At 45.6% G+C, this 19,323-nt stretch overlaps 1 protein-coding gene across 5 annotated transcripts in view; it reads left to right on the top strand.

Moving 5' to 3' along the window:
- The window catches only part of GRIA3 (glutamate ionotropic receptor AMPA type subunit 3), a 143,513-nt gene extending 126,244 nt beyond the window's left edge, over positions 1-17,269 (top strand). For 3 of the 5 annotated variants that reach the window (XR_003572822.1, XM_027898233.1, XM_027898257.1), the window contains 3 exons: positions 12,315-12,429; positions 14,610-14,857; positions 15,423-17,269. Coding sequence is in view for 4 of the 5 variants with exons in the window: in XM_027898233.1 (XP_027754034.1) it covers positions 12,315-12,429; positions 14,610-14,855 (361 nt within the window). In the remaining variant the exon portion in view is untranslated. The remainder of the gene's footprint in view (positions 1-12,314; positions 12,430-14,609; positions 14,858-15,422) is intronic. The other 2 variants (XM_027898249.1, XM_027898241.1) reach the window with 2 other exon arrangements.
- Positions 17,270-19,323: the final 2,054 nt, after the last annotated feature.

Here is a 19,323-nt window from a genome sequence, read left to right as displayed (position 1 = left end):
TGTTTCCAGAGGTGTGGTAAATCAAAGGGCTTTTTTGTTATGAAGTGGTTTTTCTTTTGAAGTAGCATCCCGTAGGCTCCGAGTGCTGCGGGCTGCGATGCAGCGCCCATGCAGCAAAAAGGAGATGCCTTCCCTGCAGCACCCACCCCCATCGGCCATGAGCACCGAGCTCGGGCCATGCCCCCACCCAGGGGGACCCCGCTGCCCTCTCGGGAAAGCTGAGCACCAGTGCTGCCTTCTGGGTACCACAGCTCCAACAATCTTGCTGACCTCTCTCTCTTCTCTGTCCTCCCACCAGAAGTTGCCCTCATCATCTCATCCCATCTCTCCAGTTGATTGTTTATATGAGCACGGCTTCATTTATAGAGCTTTCGGAGGAGATGCTTCAAAACTGTTCTTTTTTTTTCCCTTAAAGGAGGTGGTAGCTGGGGGAATCAGAGCAGGCGGGGTGGTGAAGGTGCCTGAGGCTGAGATATCGAGTTTGCATCACGTCACAGGGGGTGATGTGGGGACCATTGCTCACTCGGGGCAGCTCTCTCTACCGGCTGAGCTGACAGACCCCCTCTCAGCTTTGCCAGTAGAGACCCAGGCTTGGGAAATCGCTGCCCCAAGTTTGCAATCATCGGCCTCCTACCTACTGCTGATGGGTTGTGTGCAGCTGAATGAGTTGTTGTAAACTGATAGTGCCGGGTTCTTAAGCTGAATTCCTCTGTGCACTCTGATATTCCAGCTGATGCTGAAAGCCAGAGGTAAGTATGCAGCCTGCTTGCCTGTGCCAGTGCCCATGATTGTACCACAAAGGACCCAGTCACCCAGAAAATGCCCTCCTGTGCTTGTCCTCCCCGCGGCCTCGCATGCGGTGTGCCTGTGCTTGGAGAGGAATGGTTCTGAGTTGTGAGTTCATCCCTTGTTACCATATCTTCATTGACAATCGAAAATTAATCAGTGACTTCCGATTTCACAAGGATTTTGAAGCGGGAAAGAAGAAAAGGTATTCAAGTGACTGTCTGCAAGATTTTTAATCTGTTGGGTTACACGGAGCGTAAGGTTAGTCCTGCAAGCATCCCATGCTCCTGAGGTTCACTTGTAATTTAATACTGAAGACATTGTGCCATTTTAACGAGACTGTTTTCAAGGCCTCAGCTGACATGTGTCTTGTTTTCAGTGTGACCAGTCTATGCCAGCGCTGGTGTGGAGCAGAGCGTGCCAGTCTGCCCTGAAGTGCCTTAGCTGCCGGTACTGCCCTGGCAAAGGGACATACCCAGTTTTTATAGTGGTCCTTATTTAAGACGTCTGAAGGGGAATGTGCTCCATCCATATGTAATTTTTCTGGGATGCATGTCAATACGTGTGGGCTGGCTTGGCTGGTGCAGACGTTCTGGTACGTGCATCGAAATTTGTTCGCTTATCCCTCCTAAAGGAGCATGAATTCAGTTTCATGGCAAAATTATCCTCTCTTCAAATGCTCTTATACATGTGAGCCGAGTTCTCAATTATGAGAGAATACAAAACAGAAGTTATAAAAAAACCATATTCCAGGAAATATGTTACAGTGTATTACAAGTTTGGAAACTAATTATTTTGTTTATTATACAATCCTATCATCTTGGAGCTGAGTGATGGCTGAATAGGAATTTAACAAGAACTAGACAAAAGGGGATGCAGACGGCGGAAGCAGGCTGAGTGACTTAAGTGAAACTAATTATTCAGCTGCATAGGAACAATTTTCTGCTAAGATAAATTTCTATAGTTCTGCTGTTGATAGATTTCTTGTATTCTTACACCTTCATGGTAACATTTAATGACAGCCAACACGGAAGGAGAATGTTTGAATGCAGCTTCTCGCTGGCCTCACACGCCAAGATTCCTTGCTAATTGTTTGACTAAATTTTTTTACTCTTTTTTTTAATGTATTCTTTTTTAGGCTGATATCTCTTGTGGAGTGTATCTGTGAAAATGACATGGAATGCAATACTACTTCATTTTCCAATTGTTTCTTTTTGATCATAGGATTACCTCTCAAACGTGCTAGCTGAGTTGTGCCCTCAGAGCCGCGCTCCATGCAGCATCCCAGGCCCTTCCGAGCTGCCGGTGTGGCCATTAGCAGATGGGATCTGTTCCCCCATTTCTCTGCGCTGGTTTGCTTTGATATATTTTCAGCACAGCCGTTGGCATTTGCAGCATAATTTTTTTTAAGTGGCATATTTTTAGAGGAAATCTGTTATGCATTACTTCAGATGATACCTGACGCCTAAAGAGCACCATTGCCAAGCGGGTCGTGCGTAAAAGGGAACATTTGAGGAAATGGCCATCTTCAAGAGATGCAGTACGATTTATTTGAGCAATTTGTTTGGAATTATGTTCATCAGCATGAATTTCCTTGTCACCCATTCTATGGGCCTGGGTTATGAGCTGGAAAAAGATAAAATGGCTAGTCAGAGCCAGTGACAGTAACACAGAGCTAATTCGTGCTCAGAGCTGGGAAAGTAATATGAAATTATGGTATTGTGCAAATTAGTGACAAAGCAAAATAATGCTTTAAAAAGAAGACATCAGAATATTGGTTTAATTGGCAGCTATTACTTTACAGTAGATTAGGAAATAATACTGTGCATGTTTTGTGCCAAGAATGAAGTCTTAATGCTCCAGAAGTTCATTGGAGTTTCTCACTTAGGGCATTGCCAGGAAGGGCAGAGAGCCTGCTCTGGTTTGCAGAAATGGCAGTGCTGTTGTGCAGATTGTTGAGGGCATTTTCCTGGGAATGTAACTGGGATGCTCAGAACAAGAATTTGGGACAAGCAGGTTGCCCAGACTGGGGAGGAGTTGGTGGAGTCAGGGCTGGTGGCATCTGAGCATTGGGAACTGTTTTGTTTTGCCTCTATATCCTGGAGACTGGCTTTCCTGCCTTGCCAAAGCTGGACCTGACTGTGTGCTTGTGCAGCATTAACTGCAGCAGAGCTGGGGCTCATGCAGGGACACCACGTCCTGCCTTTATGGCCACAAGAAATCTTGGAGAAAGAACTTGTTACTTGTGCACTCCTTTTGATAATACCTGTGGTGCTTAACAGTAAGCAATTTTTCCATAAATTGCTTACATGAGTCATTTATCCTGTACTGTAAGCATCAGTGTGGAAAAAGTGGAGGCAGAAGGCTCCGTGGGACTGGAAAAAGAAAAAAGGAAAACCGGCAGCTGGAAGTGGAGCTCCCAGCAGCAGGAGCAGGGCCCTTTCTTTGAACATCTCCCCGAGGGTCTGGGCTTGGTTGTTTCCTCTTTAATAGTAACTGCTGTCATTTAACATACAAAGGGAAGAGTAAATGCCTTTCTTCTTGTTCTTCTTCAAAGTGACTCTAATGTTTCAGCATTGAGCTCACGTGGACGCAGGCACTTGTGCTGCTCCGTGGATTTCTCTGTACTGGCCGGCACTGTAACCGTGGGTTGGACACCCTTAGCTCTGTACACGTGGCATAGCCGTTCTCTGAATGTCTTGTGTAGCCTTTGGACTAAGCAGCACCTCCCTGCAGCCTGCGGAGGAGCCGAGAGCAGGAGCCGCAGAAGAAGGTGTTCCAAGAGGAAAATAAAGACGGGGGGAAAAATGGATGTGTCTAGAGGCAAGAGAAAGAGAAGGTGAGGGGATAGCCCACATGCAAGGTAAGTTGAGTCTCTTGCTCATACCCATCCCGATTAGAAAGGATCCAGGCAATGACAGAAAAGATCCATGCTGCTGTGTAGGTTTGAGCGTGACTTTAAGCATCTGCCCTCCCTTGTTCTGCCTCCCTGTTTAGGGAGCTCTTCCTCCCACCCTTCACCACATCTGTACCTCAGGTCTCAGGCACTGCTATGAATGAACTGCAGTGACTTGTTAACAGCTTGCATTTCCTAATCCCATTGGCATGATATTATTGCATTAGCACTTGGTGCTTCTATTAAATTATGGTCCTGTTAGTACAGAGTTTAATTTGTTTGAGCTACACTTATGAAACATATAAATATACTTTCATAGAGACAGCTGCTGCTGCCAAACACAGCAAACTGTCTGCAAAGAGCACAGGAATTTGCAGCCTCAGCTGGTAACACATATGGCTCTGTACAGGTGTGCACAGTGTGTGTAGATGTTACAATTGTGCACCAATTCAAACACCTGAATTTAAAATGTATACCTAGTTACCACAAGGAAAAACACAGCAGATTCTGCAAAGATACAGTGGTTGCTCCAACCTGCCCTAAAAAAAAAAAAAAAAAAAGAGAGAGAAAGAAAAAGCAAGGATCCTTGAGCTGAGGAAAAGAACACTATTTACAAAAAAGCCCAGTGTAATGGAGACTAGAACAAAGTTCTGCTATGGGGAACTATTGCAGCTAGCAAGAACTCAGCAGGAACTAAAAATCTCTCCCTTGGCAGCTGAGGAGCTACAGCCCCAGGATGCTGCTCACCAGCACTTGAGGCCCCAGGGCCTTGAGCACAGGGAACTGCTGCTGGCTCTGCTACTGAGGAAAAACAACATCCTTCTGCCAGGGGATATATTGCTCTGCCTCTGAGCACTACCCCAGCCATTGACGTGCAGTGTATTTCTTAGGTGGCTGGGGGTTATATGGGGCTTAAGGCGCTGAGTTTTAATCTTCTAATTTTTAAAGCTCTTTGTCTCTTCAAACTAGATGGCTTTCACTGTTATCTCTTCCTCTGCCCACCCATAAAGCATTTCAATCCCTCAGATGTTAAATCTTGGAGATGTGCAATTGCTGGTAACACAGAGCAGGGGGAAATTTGGGCTCTGAAATAGTAGCAAAGAGCAACCAAGGGCTCATTTCTTAAAGAAATCCCTGGTGCTTTTTCCATGAATTTTAAATGTTCAATGTGGAATACCAAAGATCACTTTCTGAGATAGAAGATAACAAGCAGGAACAGTGATTGACCATACTGGTTTATGCCCATGTTATCAGGGCTCTTCACTCCTGTTTGTGATATCAGGTAATTATTGTCTTTAAACAAACACATGGGTTTGAATAATGAGCCTCTTTCCACCCAAAATCTCCCCCATCCCTCATGTGTGGGTGTATCACAAAACATGAAGTCGTGTTACAGAGAGGCTGCTAAATGAGTATATTGCAACGGGCAGATGGATCTGATCTGGGCAGGAGCAGAGCCCTTGGACAATGCATTCACCCCCAGCTTTTGTATCTTTTCAGAGGTTATTTCAGTAACAAGATCTGACAAAAAGTCCATTCAGTAGTTACAGATCAGGCTGGGATTTATAGAGCTTGGGGGAATAAAGTGCCTCATTTGCTTTAGATGTGTCTTTAACCTCAAGTGATGCCCTCTAGAGAGTAATGCTGGATTTGGTGTATCTTCCTGGATTGTTTCTATCTTTATATTTTAACGATACCAAGATGGTCGTTAGTGAGATTTTTATGGTATTCTGTCAAATTAAGCAGAGTGCCTGGGCTTGATTTCTGCCTTTGTCAGTGCCCTGTGTGGCCGTGTGCCTGCACGGGCTGGCTCGGGGATGCGGTGGTGGCCACTTGCCTTCTGGCCTGCTCAGCTACAGTCAGCAGGACTGGAAGCCCCTTTCAGCATCAACTCCCCTTCCTCCTGCCAGCCAAGTGGAGAAGGCTGGGGATTCGGTGGGATGTGTAGCAGGGAGGGGTTTCTCTGCTGTGCCGAGCAATGGTGCAGTTGTTCAGGGTCATTCTCCCTCTACCCTTCAGGTGTTTACCTCTTGGAGCATGGCAAAGGTGACACATCCCACATGTCCACAGCAACTGCCTGCTCTACTTCCCCTGAAATTAGTGTAGATTTGCCTGTGACACCAACAGGAACAATTAATCCAGTATTTTCAGCAGTTCTGCTCAAGAGGATTTTAGGAAGCATTTGGAATTAAGAAAATGCTTATTTGTTTGTGCCTTAATCCACTTGCCTTTCCTGTCACTGTGAGGTGGATTTTAGAAACCCAAGCATTTAACTTCTGAACTCTTTGATATAATGTTGTTGGTTGGGTTGTGCTGATGTCAGCAATCCCAGGGATGCTCCAGCCAGCAAGGACAGCTCTGGTCATAAGGAACAAAGGAAAACAATTCCCACTGCAGAAATGAGAATGCTCTAAATATGTCAGATTATTAAATTTAAGGGATTAGGTAAAAAATAATAGGGATTAAAAATACGTCAAAACCCACTTTACAATGCAGTAACCAAGACCTGGTACCACCATGGACTCTCGCCTCCTTCACATCCCTGGGATTTGGATGGGAGGGTGATGAGCCCTTTGCAGAGAACACAGCCCTTGGTCTGACCATGGGGCCACACTCTGATGTGGAAGGAGGATGTCCCGCTTCATTAATCTTGCACTCTTGGAAGGGACAGATTTGCCAGATGCCTCCCGTGGCTTTCTGTTGCTCTGATGCCACAAATCAGCCATAAACCTGGCCTAGCCGGATATTAGTCCAGATTTACAGCTGTTCTGTGCCATGCTGTGTGACACAGCCAGAGCCCGGGAGTGTCTTTGGCGCTGTGATTTCACCTCTCCCAGTGGACACAAATGGGCAGTGCTAAGGTACAGTGAAACAGAAACAGCTTTGCTGTGAATGCCACAGCCCGAGTGGTGTGTGCCTGCACTTCCACAGCGCTTCTCCAGCCAGAGGAATTTGGCGTCTGCTGTTGCACTGCTGGGAAAAATGAACAAGCACGTGTTGGTGACCACCGAGGATTCTGCATCGTGGCAGATGTGGAGTTTGGTGCATGGGGAGGTCACATCTCATGATGGATGAGGCTCCTGGTGACCGTATTTACCGTATGTTTGGAGCCAGCATCCATCTGCCTGTGTGAGAGGGATCCTCATTGCCACTGGCCTTATATTTCTTGACTTCATCTCTAAATGGACTCTTCTGTCACTGGGGGAGATGGACCATGTCCCTCCCAGGTGCTGCTGGGGACATGGACGTCCTGCCTGAGTAGCCCTGCAGAAGCCACAAAGCCCTCCTGAGACCCCTCATGAGCAGTGAAACTGCAGAGGTTGGAGCTCCTGCCCATCATTTGACATCCTCCTGAGCCAACCGGGATCCCTCCCCAGCTGATCAGCATTTCTGCAGCTTGTTCTCTGCTATCCTGAGCCTCAGCCCCAGGCATGAGTGAAGAAAGGACATTTTCAAGACAAGAAAGGAACTCTCAATGTTGATGTTATCCTGGTCTTCCTTCAAGCTCACAGGTGATTTCTTTACCCCCAGAAAAGCTACATTTTGACTCTCAAGATGCTGCAAGCAACAGTGTTGCAAAAATGCCACACTGTGTTCTGTACACCAGATATTCTAGGGAACATCGGAAATGGGCTGATGGCGGGTGAAGGAGCTGTAAGACCCAGGTGGTGAGAGGTTCCAGGGGCAGTCCCACAGCCCAGGAGATGCAGAGCAGCCCATGCACTGCTCTCTCTGTCCTGTCCCATTCCGAGGAACCCCTTCAGTTAATGCTCTGAAGAGCCTTCACTTGTTACACCTTTACTTTGCACCTCCCTTTTCTGAAAGATTGCATCTAAAAATTCTAAATTCTGAGCAATGGCTCATCTGCTTTGAAGGAACAGTGTGCTGCCTGCCATGTTCATTCACTCTCCTTGGCAATGTTTGGGTTTGGGTATAACATTTATATTACATCCATTAGAGCATAGAATGGGGTGTGAATTACTCAAAGCTGTTCCAATCATCACTTAAAATCTTTATGGATTGAAAGTAATAAACATAACTGCAGCATTGCTGAGACTTCATGCCACTCAGCCGCCAGTTAGATACAGCTAAAAAAAGTCTGTAGATTATTGGGCGAGACATTCAAGTCCTAAAGTGACTTCTGCTCCTAATTTTCACCTGCAGTGGTCACCGGCTCTTTGTATCACCTGCTGATACAAACCCCGAACACCAGCTACAAAGCCACTAGCATCATTCCTGGAAAAGGGCCCTTTCCTGGCAGGACCGCAGTGTTCTTTTCATAAATTAACAGTGCTTTTCCAAGAAACTGCTCTGACTCTTCACTGCAGTCCAAGTTTGTTCAGGGATGGGTCCTGTTTGCAGCACTGGCGCACAAACACGATGGCCAGTAACTGGAACCCAGTTGCCAGAAGAACAGCTTGGCCAGCTTTTGCAGTCAAATGTGGGACTGCAGCCTGCTGGACCTCTGAACTGGTAGAATTTAGTGATGGCAGTAGGTAAAACACCTGGTTTGGGGTTATCTGCTTTAAATAGGTGCAGGTGAAATCATGAAAATTAACCTGAAAGGTCATTAATCAAACTGCCAGAAACCTGTTTTGATTTATAATTTGAGAGGGGCAGGGTTTCTACCTTCCCACTTTTGGGACTAATAGAGATCTATTTCTTCGATGATTAATTTACTTGTCCTCTACTTCAAACTTGTTCTGGCCAGAAAGAAATATTATAATGCCACCAATTTTCTCAACGGAGATAAAATTTACTGCAACTAACCTGCACTAGTGCTTTGGTGAGAGGAGGCAAAGCAAGAAATCCCTCAGACAGGTGAGGGTGTCTCAAAGAGAAGTAAGAAGAGAGATGGCCTCTGAGTCATCATGTTTCCTCTTTTCCATATTAATGGCTTAAATGGAAGATAGATAGTAATGAAATAGAAATGTAATGAATGCTCTGCAAAGAGCACATAGCAGCTTTTTCTTCTGAGAAGGGACCTCTGCATGGTGAACATACTCAGCTTGGAAGTGATGCCACAGAGGATTTGCGTTCACTGGGTGAGAAGAATGCCAGAATCCAGACATGGCCCCCTCTCTGCTCCCATCAGGATCTCAGATAAACCATGCCTGACTCTGACTGTTAAGTTGAACCAAGCTACACAACTACTGAGAAATGAGCAATTAGCAAATGTACCAGCAGCCAGGCTCGCTTTCCAATATATTTGCTTACCCTGGGAATTTGGGAGTTGAGGAGTCCATCCTGCACCAGCCCACACTGCATTCCTGGAGCTCTGAACCAGTGGTTGCAGAGGCATCACGTCTTCTCTCACCGTCAGGTCACTCAAATCCTGCTGCACAGGAAGCAGCTCATGCATTAGGAGGTCTTGGGGTTCATTTCCTGGAAGCTGACAAAACTGTTCCTTTAATGAAACGAGCTGCATTTTATGCTCCACAGACTGGTGCCTTTTCTTGCACATTGAGAGTGTCCTCACTGAGGTACCGATGTTCATTCCAGTGCCCCAGCCAGCAAAACAGCTGAGCTGAGGAGGGCTGGGAGCTGGCTCAGGCAAATCACCAGGTCGTGTGCTGGGGGGATGAGACAGGCTAAGGTAGGGGAGGAACAGCCCCAGCAGGAAGGGGAGGAACACCTGGCATAGTGATAGCTCCACCAGCAAAGCCTCGGTGGGCCAGAAGCGGGCAGTGGCTCCCTGGCACCTGTGTGCCCATCCCAGTCATCTACTCATGTTGGGACAAATGGATGGACCAAACCACCTCTCTCCTACCCAGGCTGAGGGACCTCACTGACAAACAGGGCCATGACAAACTACAGCGAAAACCCCAGTTTAGGCAAATTCCCATCTGTTTTAGCTAAGATAATTTTAGTTTACTGCTTTTTTCTTTTTTTTTTTCTTTTTTTCTTTTTTTCTTTTTTTTTTGGCAGTTGCATTTGCACAATTAACTGCAATCTTGGTTTTGGAAAAAAAAAATGCAGCACACTAATTAGCATATTAAGCCTCCTCGTTTCCCAGTACTGTATAATGTTGTGAAAGCTAATCTATAATGTATTGGATGTTATGCAAATTCTTGGTGCTCCGTATGGGGTTTGTAAAGGCATGCAAATTAAAAATAGTGTTTGCAATAGGACTGGGGGGAGGGGGAAATTTGCACAATAAAATATGCAGGTAGGAGGAAAGGTGTTTATAACCTTCTTCCTATTGTTTGTGTATTCTCAGCTGTACAATGCTTTTCAAAGCAGAGAGATGTATTGCATAAAATCTCTCCAAATTGGATAGTTTTTAAATGAAATTTTAAATGAGAGCACTGTTCTCTAAACAATAATTCACCCCACTCTCTGCTGGGGCCTGTAAGTGGTAGGTAAAGGTACTCAGCTTTCACTGACTGGCATTTCAGTCATACACGGCTGCTCACAGTGTGTTTGCCTGGGTGTCACTGGGGGTCTCAACACTGCCACTGCTGTCCATGAGGGTCCCCAGTGGTGGCCCTGCTAAGACCTGGCAGGTGGCCATCGGTGTAACCCAGCAGGGCAGGTGCATTGCTTGCAGCACCCAGGGAGTTTGCAGCGTGCGGAGCATGCTTTGATCCTGTTAATGTTTTATAGCCCTACCTGCAGGAGGATGTAAGTGTAGCTGCAGCACAGCTGGCTTTTTAGGATGCCTCTGGCTCCTGGTGGAAGGGCTCTGTGCCTGCTGCCAGCGCCGAGCCAGCAAACACGGTCAGTCTCCTGCGGCTTGTCACCGCCAGCCGTCGGCTGTGTCCGCCTGAGTGCGTACAGCCAGCCCTGATTGATACTTAATTAGATTACAGCTGCCGCTTAAAAATAGCCATTTTATAAAAATAAAATCTTGGCTGGTGTCAGACCGAACCCTGTGCAGACCAGGAGTGGTGCTGCCTCTCCCTGGACAGCCAGGAAGCTCTGCAGGCAGTGCTGGCATTGCTGCAGCTGGGAGCAGAGACCGGTGGTTCTCCCCACCTCGATGGCTTTTCCCTGCCTTTGTCTCCCTGCTGGCCTTGGTGATACCACACTGGGTCACATCAATGCAGCCCATGGGGCATTCAGCTCAGGAGCTCTTGAACATGCTGATTTTTATCCTGGTGCCCCACAAGCTGAGCACAGCCTGTCCCGCCTCCGTGGGGCCGCTACTCTCCTTCCAAAGGGCACGGGGCATTTCCCAGGGCAGCGCTGTCCAGCATCAGCCACCGACAATCTCACAGCCATCTCAGAGGCAGCTCCTTGCTGCGAGATGAGGGAAGGGGGCTTTTCTTTACCAGCTACTTCTTCCGGCATCTTGCCCTGCCCCAGGCATGGCAGGGCTCGGCCCTCCTGGTCTGGGGATGTTTCCCTAAATTCCATTGTGCAGTTAGGCTTGTATTTCGGGTGTTTTGTATAGGTCGTGCTGCTCTTTCTCCTGAGTCTCTTCCTCTTGGCAGAGTCTCAGGCCCTTTGGGAGAAAGAGAGGGAGCAGCAAGTTCCAGGCATGAGGCTGGCACTGGGGCAGACACGGGCTGAGCTCCTGCATCTCCTCCACTGACAGCAGGCCTGGATGGACACAGAACAGGCTGTCCATGTGTCTGCCTGGTGTTATGCCGTGCAAAGTGGCAGAGCATTGCTGAGGATAAGGGCCCAGCCCTTTCCGCCCCACCAGCTGCCCTGCACAGCCATGGAGCAGGGATCAGAGCTTTCCAAGCAGGAGCAGGAGCTGAGGATGTCCCTTATGCAGGGAGCCTGTCTTATCGTAGCAGGCAGGAAAAATAACAAGACATCACACAAGGAGGAAATAGAAATGACAAAATGCAACTGAGAGCTCCTCAGGTGCTGCTTTCCCACAGGGAAGAGGCAGATGAGCTCAGGTACCCTTGGGCTGTGGGCTCTTGGCAGCACCAGTCAGCAACTCCCTTTGTCCTGACAACATTTCCCACCCTGGGCACTTTCAGCAAGCGTTTCCATATTCACTCATTTGCTTCACAGAGGTCTGCATTTGCTTATTTTCTGCTGCAGTTCCCTGGACTGGGGGAGTTCAGGATGCAGCAGCTCCGGGGAGCGCAGCCAAGCACCGTGCCTCCCAGCACAGCCCCTGCAGCAGCAACCACGGGAGCTGGAGAAGCCATGGCTGGCAGGGAAGCAGCTGTGAGGGCTGGCAGGACCTCCCTCCAGGAATGCAGCCCAGGGGTTTTTGCTTTGCAGATGTGCACACACCCCCCCACAGCGCGGGGGCCGTGGGGGACCGGGAGCCACGAGCACTGCTCCCCTGTGAGAAGCCAGAGTGGCTGGGTTTGGGGCTTCTGTCTGTTAGTGCAATACGAGGGTCCTGCTGGATCAAACCCACCCGAATCTGTAAAGCTACTGCAAGTGCCTGTGGGGCACCAAACTGGGAAATTGGCCTTGCTTTGTTTCTACTGCCTTCATTTAACAGTGAGTGCCGATTACTCAAAGCGATATGGGCAGGACCTGGTAATGTAGAGATGCTCTAGAGTTAACTTAAGGGGATGATCCAGTTGCCTGCAGTGTAAATACTTTGTGGCCAGGAACCCTGCTTTATCGCTTTGTATAGTATTAAAGTAGTTTAAAGATTGAATAACATAAAATAACATAATATAATGTTATTTATGTTATTTCCCACGTGAAGAACTCCTGTAAACCTTGCAGTATTGAAACTCAGTGAACAAGGCATCTTAGACAAGCTGAAAAACAAATGGTGGTACGATAAGGGTGAATGTGGAGCCAAGGACTCCGGAAGTAAGGTCAGTCGCTGAAGGTCTTTTTGTACTGATTAGCAATCACATTTTGACCCCACTGTTTGTTTATACCAAGAATGACTTTCAAAAGTTGCTATTTACATTTCAAAGGTTGAAAGAAAAGACTAGAAAAAAATAATTTAAGTCTCAGAACATGACAGCGTTTTTCTTATGTGCAGTAACAGACTGTAGTTGTAAGTATGTTTTACTGTGTGAGTATTTTGCTAGAAAAACAAGCAAAGAGAAGCCCCCAAAGCCTCCCAAGGTGGTGTTTTCAATTAAATGTGCAACTTTTAGCACAGTCATTGTGTATTATTCAGGCCAGCATCTTTTCTTGTTTTTAGTTTTATTGAAAAAAATTTTTGTTTCAAAATTATGACTTAGATTCTCTACATGTCGGTTTGGGAGACAGTCACGTGCTTGCTAAGGGCGTAAATTTTCAGGACAGACCACTGATAAGGAAAAAACACCTTTCCCACCCTGTTTCCCATTTCAGTCTGTAATTGCTTGGATTTTTTAAAAAAAAACCTAGAAATTCCAATGGTGAGTCATTACCTAAATGTTGTTTATTACTTTTTATACTGCTTTGAACCATTTTGCTGCTGTACTGCCCTGTTGCCCTCCAGCTGTGCTGCGGGGCTGGCCAACCTCACGTGGAACTGCTGTAGACTCCAGCGGAGATCCCACCCCTGAGGTGGATCACCCCAGTAGCTGCACACTTAAATTGCAGGAAATATTTATTTACACCATTCAGTTAAAAGAAAACACAGAGGATTTTTTTTTTTCCTTAATGCTTATAGACCCAATGGGGAGAAAAACCCTGTAAAAGTGCTGGGCTTGTTGGAGTGAAGGACATTTTCAAAGGCACCAAGAGGAGGAGAAATCCACCTCCAGCTGAAATCGGTCGCAGTTGAGTGCCTAACTCCCCTGGTGCCTTTGGAAGTGCTCTCTGTAATCATTCAAACAGAAAACTATAATTTCAAAGCACCCTCTCAGTGTCGGAGGACAATTTCAAGTTCCAGCGAAGCCAATAATAAAATTTCATTGATTTCAGTTGGACTGGAAGTTGCTTAGGGCACAACCCTGTAGCTGTTGTATGAGATAAATTTGGGATCATGGGATATCTGAACACACAGCAGCTGCAGAAGGGAAATGTAATTGAAAAGAGATATAAATGAGATCTTTAGTTTATATGTCAGGCTGTTTGCTACAATTGCATTCATCCAAACTGCTCGTGAAGTGCACAGACACTTGCAAGGTAGATCCTATTTTATTGCAACTATATTTGAATTTTTCTCTCCCTGAAGGGACTTGTTAATGAAGCTCTGTCAGCAGGTGTTTTCTCTGGGCACAGCCAGGTTGCTTTGGCACCTGCCTGTCCATCCCAGAGTGGTGTGGTGTGCCAGCCCAGCCAGGGCCATGCCAGCCACCCTGCCTGCCCACAGCCAGCCCACCTGCCCATGCAGCAGCAAAAGGGTTGCAGCTCTATTTATTCTGATTACAGAATCCTGTTCTTAAAAATGCAAGCCTCTCCCCCATCTGACATGTACTGAAGGAAGGTAAACCCTGGCCAGTGATTTTTGTTTAACAATGTTTTTATTCAGTAACTCACTCTCCCAGAGTTGCTGGTTAGCTCAGGGCTCTGCTGCTTGACCTCTAAGGAACTGACCACCTTCCTAGGGTGTTGTGGTGTTTTTTTAATATTGAAAAGAAATGTAGATAAGTTTAGGAACATCTCGGTAATTTTACCTACATTCACGAGAACCAAATGTGCAGTGGTTTGGCTTTTTCTTTTTCTGTTTTTGTCATGGCCTTTTCCAAAACCTGCTGTTTTACTCAGCCACTGCTTTCCCCGGCACAGCTTTCCCGCAGTGCCTTTGCCACCAGGGATGCTCGGCCGTAGGCGGGTTTGCTCGGGGACACCAAAGGCCTGGGACAGTCAGTGACCAAAAATATCTCATCGCCTTGGAGTCAGCCAGGGCTTCACCCGCCACAGGGTGGAAGGCAGAGCAGTCACTGCTGCAGCCCCAGGCTGCGGGGATGGGGGGACAGCACCGCTCCCTGAGCCGGACACCGAACACCACGAGTGTAGCATTTGCAGCTAGGACTGAGAGCAAAGTAACTTGTTGTCTGTGTGCCTGTCTGCTCCTCACAGCAAAGCTAACGGCATCACTCGTTTCTCTTAGGACAAGACGAGCGCTCTGAGCCTGAGCAATGTTGCCGGGGTGTTCTATATCCTGGTGGGAGGCCTGGGGCTGGCCATGATGGTGGCACTGATCGAGTTCTGCTACAAGTCTCGGGCCGAGTCCAAGCGAATGAAACTCACCAAGAACACGCAGAACTTCAAACCTGCTCCCGCCACCAACACCCAGAATTACGCCACCTACAGAGAAGGCTACAACGTGTACGGCACAGAGAGTGTGAAAATCTAGGGGTACGGCTGCGGGCCGGGACCTGAACCCGCTGGGGTTTCTCCTTTCTCTCTTTTTTTTAGCTGTCTGTGCTATTTTGTTGTGTTCATCAGCAGGCTGCTGCAAGGGGCCTTTTGAAACATCCTCCTGTGGCAGCAGTGGTTTAAATTTCTCCCCTGCTCAGAAGTAAGCTTGGTACCCTCCTGTAATGCATTCATTCAGGGGTAGCTGGCTTCATGCTGTAGTGAGTAACTCCTCTCTCCAGCATCGTGCTGGTTCAAAATGGAAGTATTTTGTTAAATGCTTTAAAAATTGCATCTCTCTCTTGCTGGTGATCTCTTCCCCTTTGTTTTTTAAGCTATAATCAGGTCAGGTAAGTGGTCTTAGGAAGTCTCAAAAAAAGCCTACGATAGAGCAAAAACTTTTGCGCTATAATTTGTGATTTCTGAAGCTGGAAAAGGAGAACTGAATTGCTGAAAAATGACCCTGGAAAAGCCTGGTTAGCCCACAGCCTGTGCCTCTCCCCGGGCTGAGCTCTCCTGCCCCTCGCTGCCAGGCAGTGATGAAATCTTTCTGGTTTTATTATAGATCCTCACCCTGACAGCTTGCAAGAGGAAAAGCAGCAGAGAATGTGGCTACTTCATGGATTTGGACCACCTGAGCCAGTCGTACTCTCTCCGAGGTGTCAGGCGTGACACGCATTGATGATGGTGCAATGTACTTTTAATAGGAAAAACTGATTTTTTTTTCCTTCAGTGCCTTATGGAAGACTCTGAGACTCACAACAATGCAAACCATCACTGAAATATTCTTGCTTTGCTTGAAAGAAGTAAAAGAAAATAAGAGAGGAAAAGGAAAGAAAAAAAAAATAAAAAAAAAAAAGAGAGAAAAAGAGAATAAAACAAAAAAAAAAATGAGAAAAAGGAAAAAGAAAAGGAAAGGACTGGTAACAAGGTATTGGTATGTGGAAAAAAAAAAATCTTGTAAAAAAAATCAGTGCAACAAAAGCCATTCTTTGATACCACTGCACAGTAACTGAACTTGTGTCCTGAAAGCAAATCGCAGCCGGTTTCATCAGCCACCCCAATCGTATCAAATTATGAAACTCCTCCTGACACAAAGCCTCAGAAATCTGCTGCGTGCGAACACAGACCGGCCTGCCACTGCTTGTATGAGCTGATGTCAAGATGTTTCAGTATTTACTTACAGTGGTGTGATTTTAATTTTTTTTCTGGGCCACTTTGATCTCTCCAGCTAATTTGAGCAATTCTGTATAGCAGTAAAAGGTGTAACACCTGAAGAAAAGAATCTGTGAGTGCAAACCAATTAAGGTCAATGACTATGAATCTGTAAATCCAAAAGAAGGGAATTTGTGGAACTGCATGACTTGCTTCCAGATCAGTAAATTAATTCCTTGACAAGGTAGCTAAAGTGTGGGCAGAAAATATTGCATTCCTTTTTTGTTCTATCATCAGGCATACCTACAGGTGCTTTATTAAAGTGACATTGGGTGGCTTTTAAAACAAAAAAAATAAAAAATAAAAAAAGGAAAAGCTACTTGCTCTTTAGGTTCAGACCATATATCTCTTTTCTTGCTGTGCATTTGCATTTTAATTCACTGTTTAATATCAAGAAATGAAGCAAAGAAGGGCAGGTTAGTTTTTCCCAGGCCTGCTTCTGCTTCACCCCAGTTCTCTCCCAACTAGCACTGTGCTCAGCTAATGCTTCTCAGTAATGGTCCTTGTGAAACAGAAGTAAGGGAAGAGGGTAGTAACTCCAATTAGAGCCGCAGTTCCAGAGTAATAGTAAGCGATCTAACATGACTCCTGCTAGTACTGTTATAATATATCAGCTCCTGCCAACTCTTGTTTCGTGGCTCCTGGTGAGAGGATGCTCCTGTCCCTGCCCCTCAGGGAGGAGGACACCGCCAGCTCTGCTCCAGGCAGGGGCTCGCTATTACTCACATCCAACATCTTAGACAGCAGCATTTCAGCCTTGAACCTCTGCCTGGAAACTACTTAACTTCATCTTTAAAAAAATAAAAATTAAAAAAAAAAAAAAAAAAAAAAAAAAAAAAAAAAAAAGAAAGAAAAAGAAAAGGAAAAGACAAAAAAAAAAAAAAAAACACACGAAAACAAACCAACCACAAACCTTTAAACATATTGTCAATCACATGGGAAATGTTCAATGGAATATCTGCATACTAATTACCTCTAATCGACAATATGTATTTTCTGTAGTTTACGATATAGAGTTTTATTTCATCAGTAACATACAATGAAAAAGAAGCTCATTTAAACCAGTCTGACCTTTAGGCGTTTAGTTTGCTGATGATAGATTTGAACTTTTAATAGGATTTAAAAACAAAAAGCAAAAAAAAGAAAAAAAAAGAAAAAGAAAAGAAAGTCTCGTAAAAAATAAGTATTTCCAACAAAATGTAATATAAAATCATTTTAAAAGCTCATAGGAGAATAATTTATTGTTCGAGTTTTTAACAAGATATTGACAAAAAAATTGTTGTTTTGTTTTCGTTTTCTTTTCATGAAACTGTGATCTTTTTTTTTTTTCGACTTCTGAACGCGATCACGTCCCCAGCAAGGGCGAGCTAAAGCTGTGCGGTTATGAGTTGTATTTAAAACAAACATTTTTCTTAAAAGCTGTATAAAAGATGTATGTTTATCAGATCAATTTTTAAGAGTGGAGGCTTCACACCAGTGAAGGGGGTTTGGTAAATGGTTTGATATTTTTTAAACTTGCATGTAAAGCTAAAACAAAATGTGTTGAGTGCTTACAAATTCCAGCTACCAACTTCAAGCTATTGGAAGTTCGGCAGTAGTCTCACGATGATTTGTTTTGGTATATTTTTTTAATTTGTTTTGCTTTGGGGGATTTGGGGGTTCTTTCCTTTTCTTTTGGGTTTTTTTCTCCTTTTTTTTTTTTTTTTTTTTTTTTTTTTTTTTTTTTTTTTTTTTTTTTTTTTTTTTTTTTTTTTTTTTTTTTTTTTTTTTTTTTTTTTTTTTTTTTTTTTTTTTTTTTGTAATTTAAGTTCCTATTTTTGGTCGTTTAAACTGCACTTCAGTGAGCAGAAAAATTGCCAAGCAAACTAATGGCTGTAAAAGCATAAAACTGCATGTGTGGGCATCAATTACTGAGCCTCATTTTGATGAGGTGTTGTACAAAGAGTTTTAATACATTTTGTAAATAAAACTGTAAAGAAAAAAATTGAAGAGCCTGCTTATCTTTTCATCAGAAGAGAAAGAGTCCCTCCCTGCTGCTGTCCCTGTGGTCAGTCTGGGATGCTCCACAGGTATTTACCACAGAACCCTCGAATGGTTTGGGTTGGAAAGAACCTTAAAGATCATCCATTTCCAGCCACCCCACCCTAAACTCACTAGACCAGGCTGCTCAAAGCCCTGTTCAGCCTGGCCCCAGGGGTGTCACCGGTGCTTCTCCCACCACACTGCTGGGAAATGCTTCTTTCTGGTTTGGTACCCTGTAGACCAACTAATTTATTGTTTCCTTGATGAGTGAAGCTGATTGATCCTGACCAGGTCCAAGGGGCACCCTGTGGGGGCAGGGGAGAACCCTCAGGGCTCCAGCGAGGGCAGGAGATGCTTTGCCCCTGCAGTGGGAAACAGTGTAGGTAAAAACATTCCTCAAATGGTGACTATACAGATGTATTTTCCTACAATTCCCACCTTTTCAGCAATGCTTTTTTAAGGAAAAAATAAACCTTCACCAACACTGCAACTAATCCCAACTCAATAAATTAGACTTTATGTCATCCACAGCACAGTTTTTCCAAGTCGCCACAAACTATGAACTGTAGGAAGTGATCCTGATATTAAACGGGATTAAACATGGCAATCACTGGTACCTTTTGCTACTCAGCACCCAGTGCCCAGCAGTTGGTCTCAACCATGGGGCTGCTTGAGCCTGGCCCCAATCCCTGTGGAACTGCTGCCAGCCACTGATGCTCGTCGTATGTGACCACATACACCCATGTCTTCAGCCAAGGCTTCAGCAACAGCAAAGTAAGCTCAGGAATACGCAAGGGCTAAGTGAGAGCAATAACAGCAATTATTTGACTCTAAACCATCCTACAAGGACAAAGGTTTTGGGCTGTGGATGTTTTGGGCAGGGTGTTGTGCTGGGCACACGAGGCTCTGTCCCACCAGGCACAGGGACACGGGGCCTTCCTTGCGCTGGCCCTGGGGGAGCCTGTGCTGAAATCAGCCTATTTACATGTAAAGTGCCCACACAATGAATGCAGGGAGGCATGCAAAAAAATATTGTTCTGTCTTTAACCTTCATTTCATGCTCAACATCCAGGCAAACGTGGGCGAGCTGCATTTTTCTAGAGAGCGGTCTTGACCTGCTCCCTGCTGCCAGACAGCTCCCTGCACCCTGCACCAGCCAGGAGAGGAGTCCCACCAGGGTCTCACCAAGCACCAGGTCCTGCAAAATGAATGTTGAAGTTTTCTAATGC

This window comes from Empidonax traillii, unplaced genomic scaffold (assembly GCF_003031625.1).
Source record: "Empidonax traillii isolate 1590-97213 ecotype Southwest subspecies unplaced genomic scaffold, ASM303162v1 scaffold20:size5563877, whole genome shotgun sequence".
Taxonomy (NCBI): Eukaryota; Metazoa; Chordata; class Aves; order Passeriformes; family Tyrannidae; genus Empidonax; species Empidonax traillii.
Note: the sequence above shows the minus strand (reverse complement) of the source record. Positions and strands in the feature narration are given on the sequence as shown.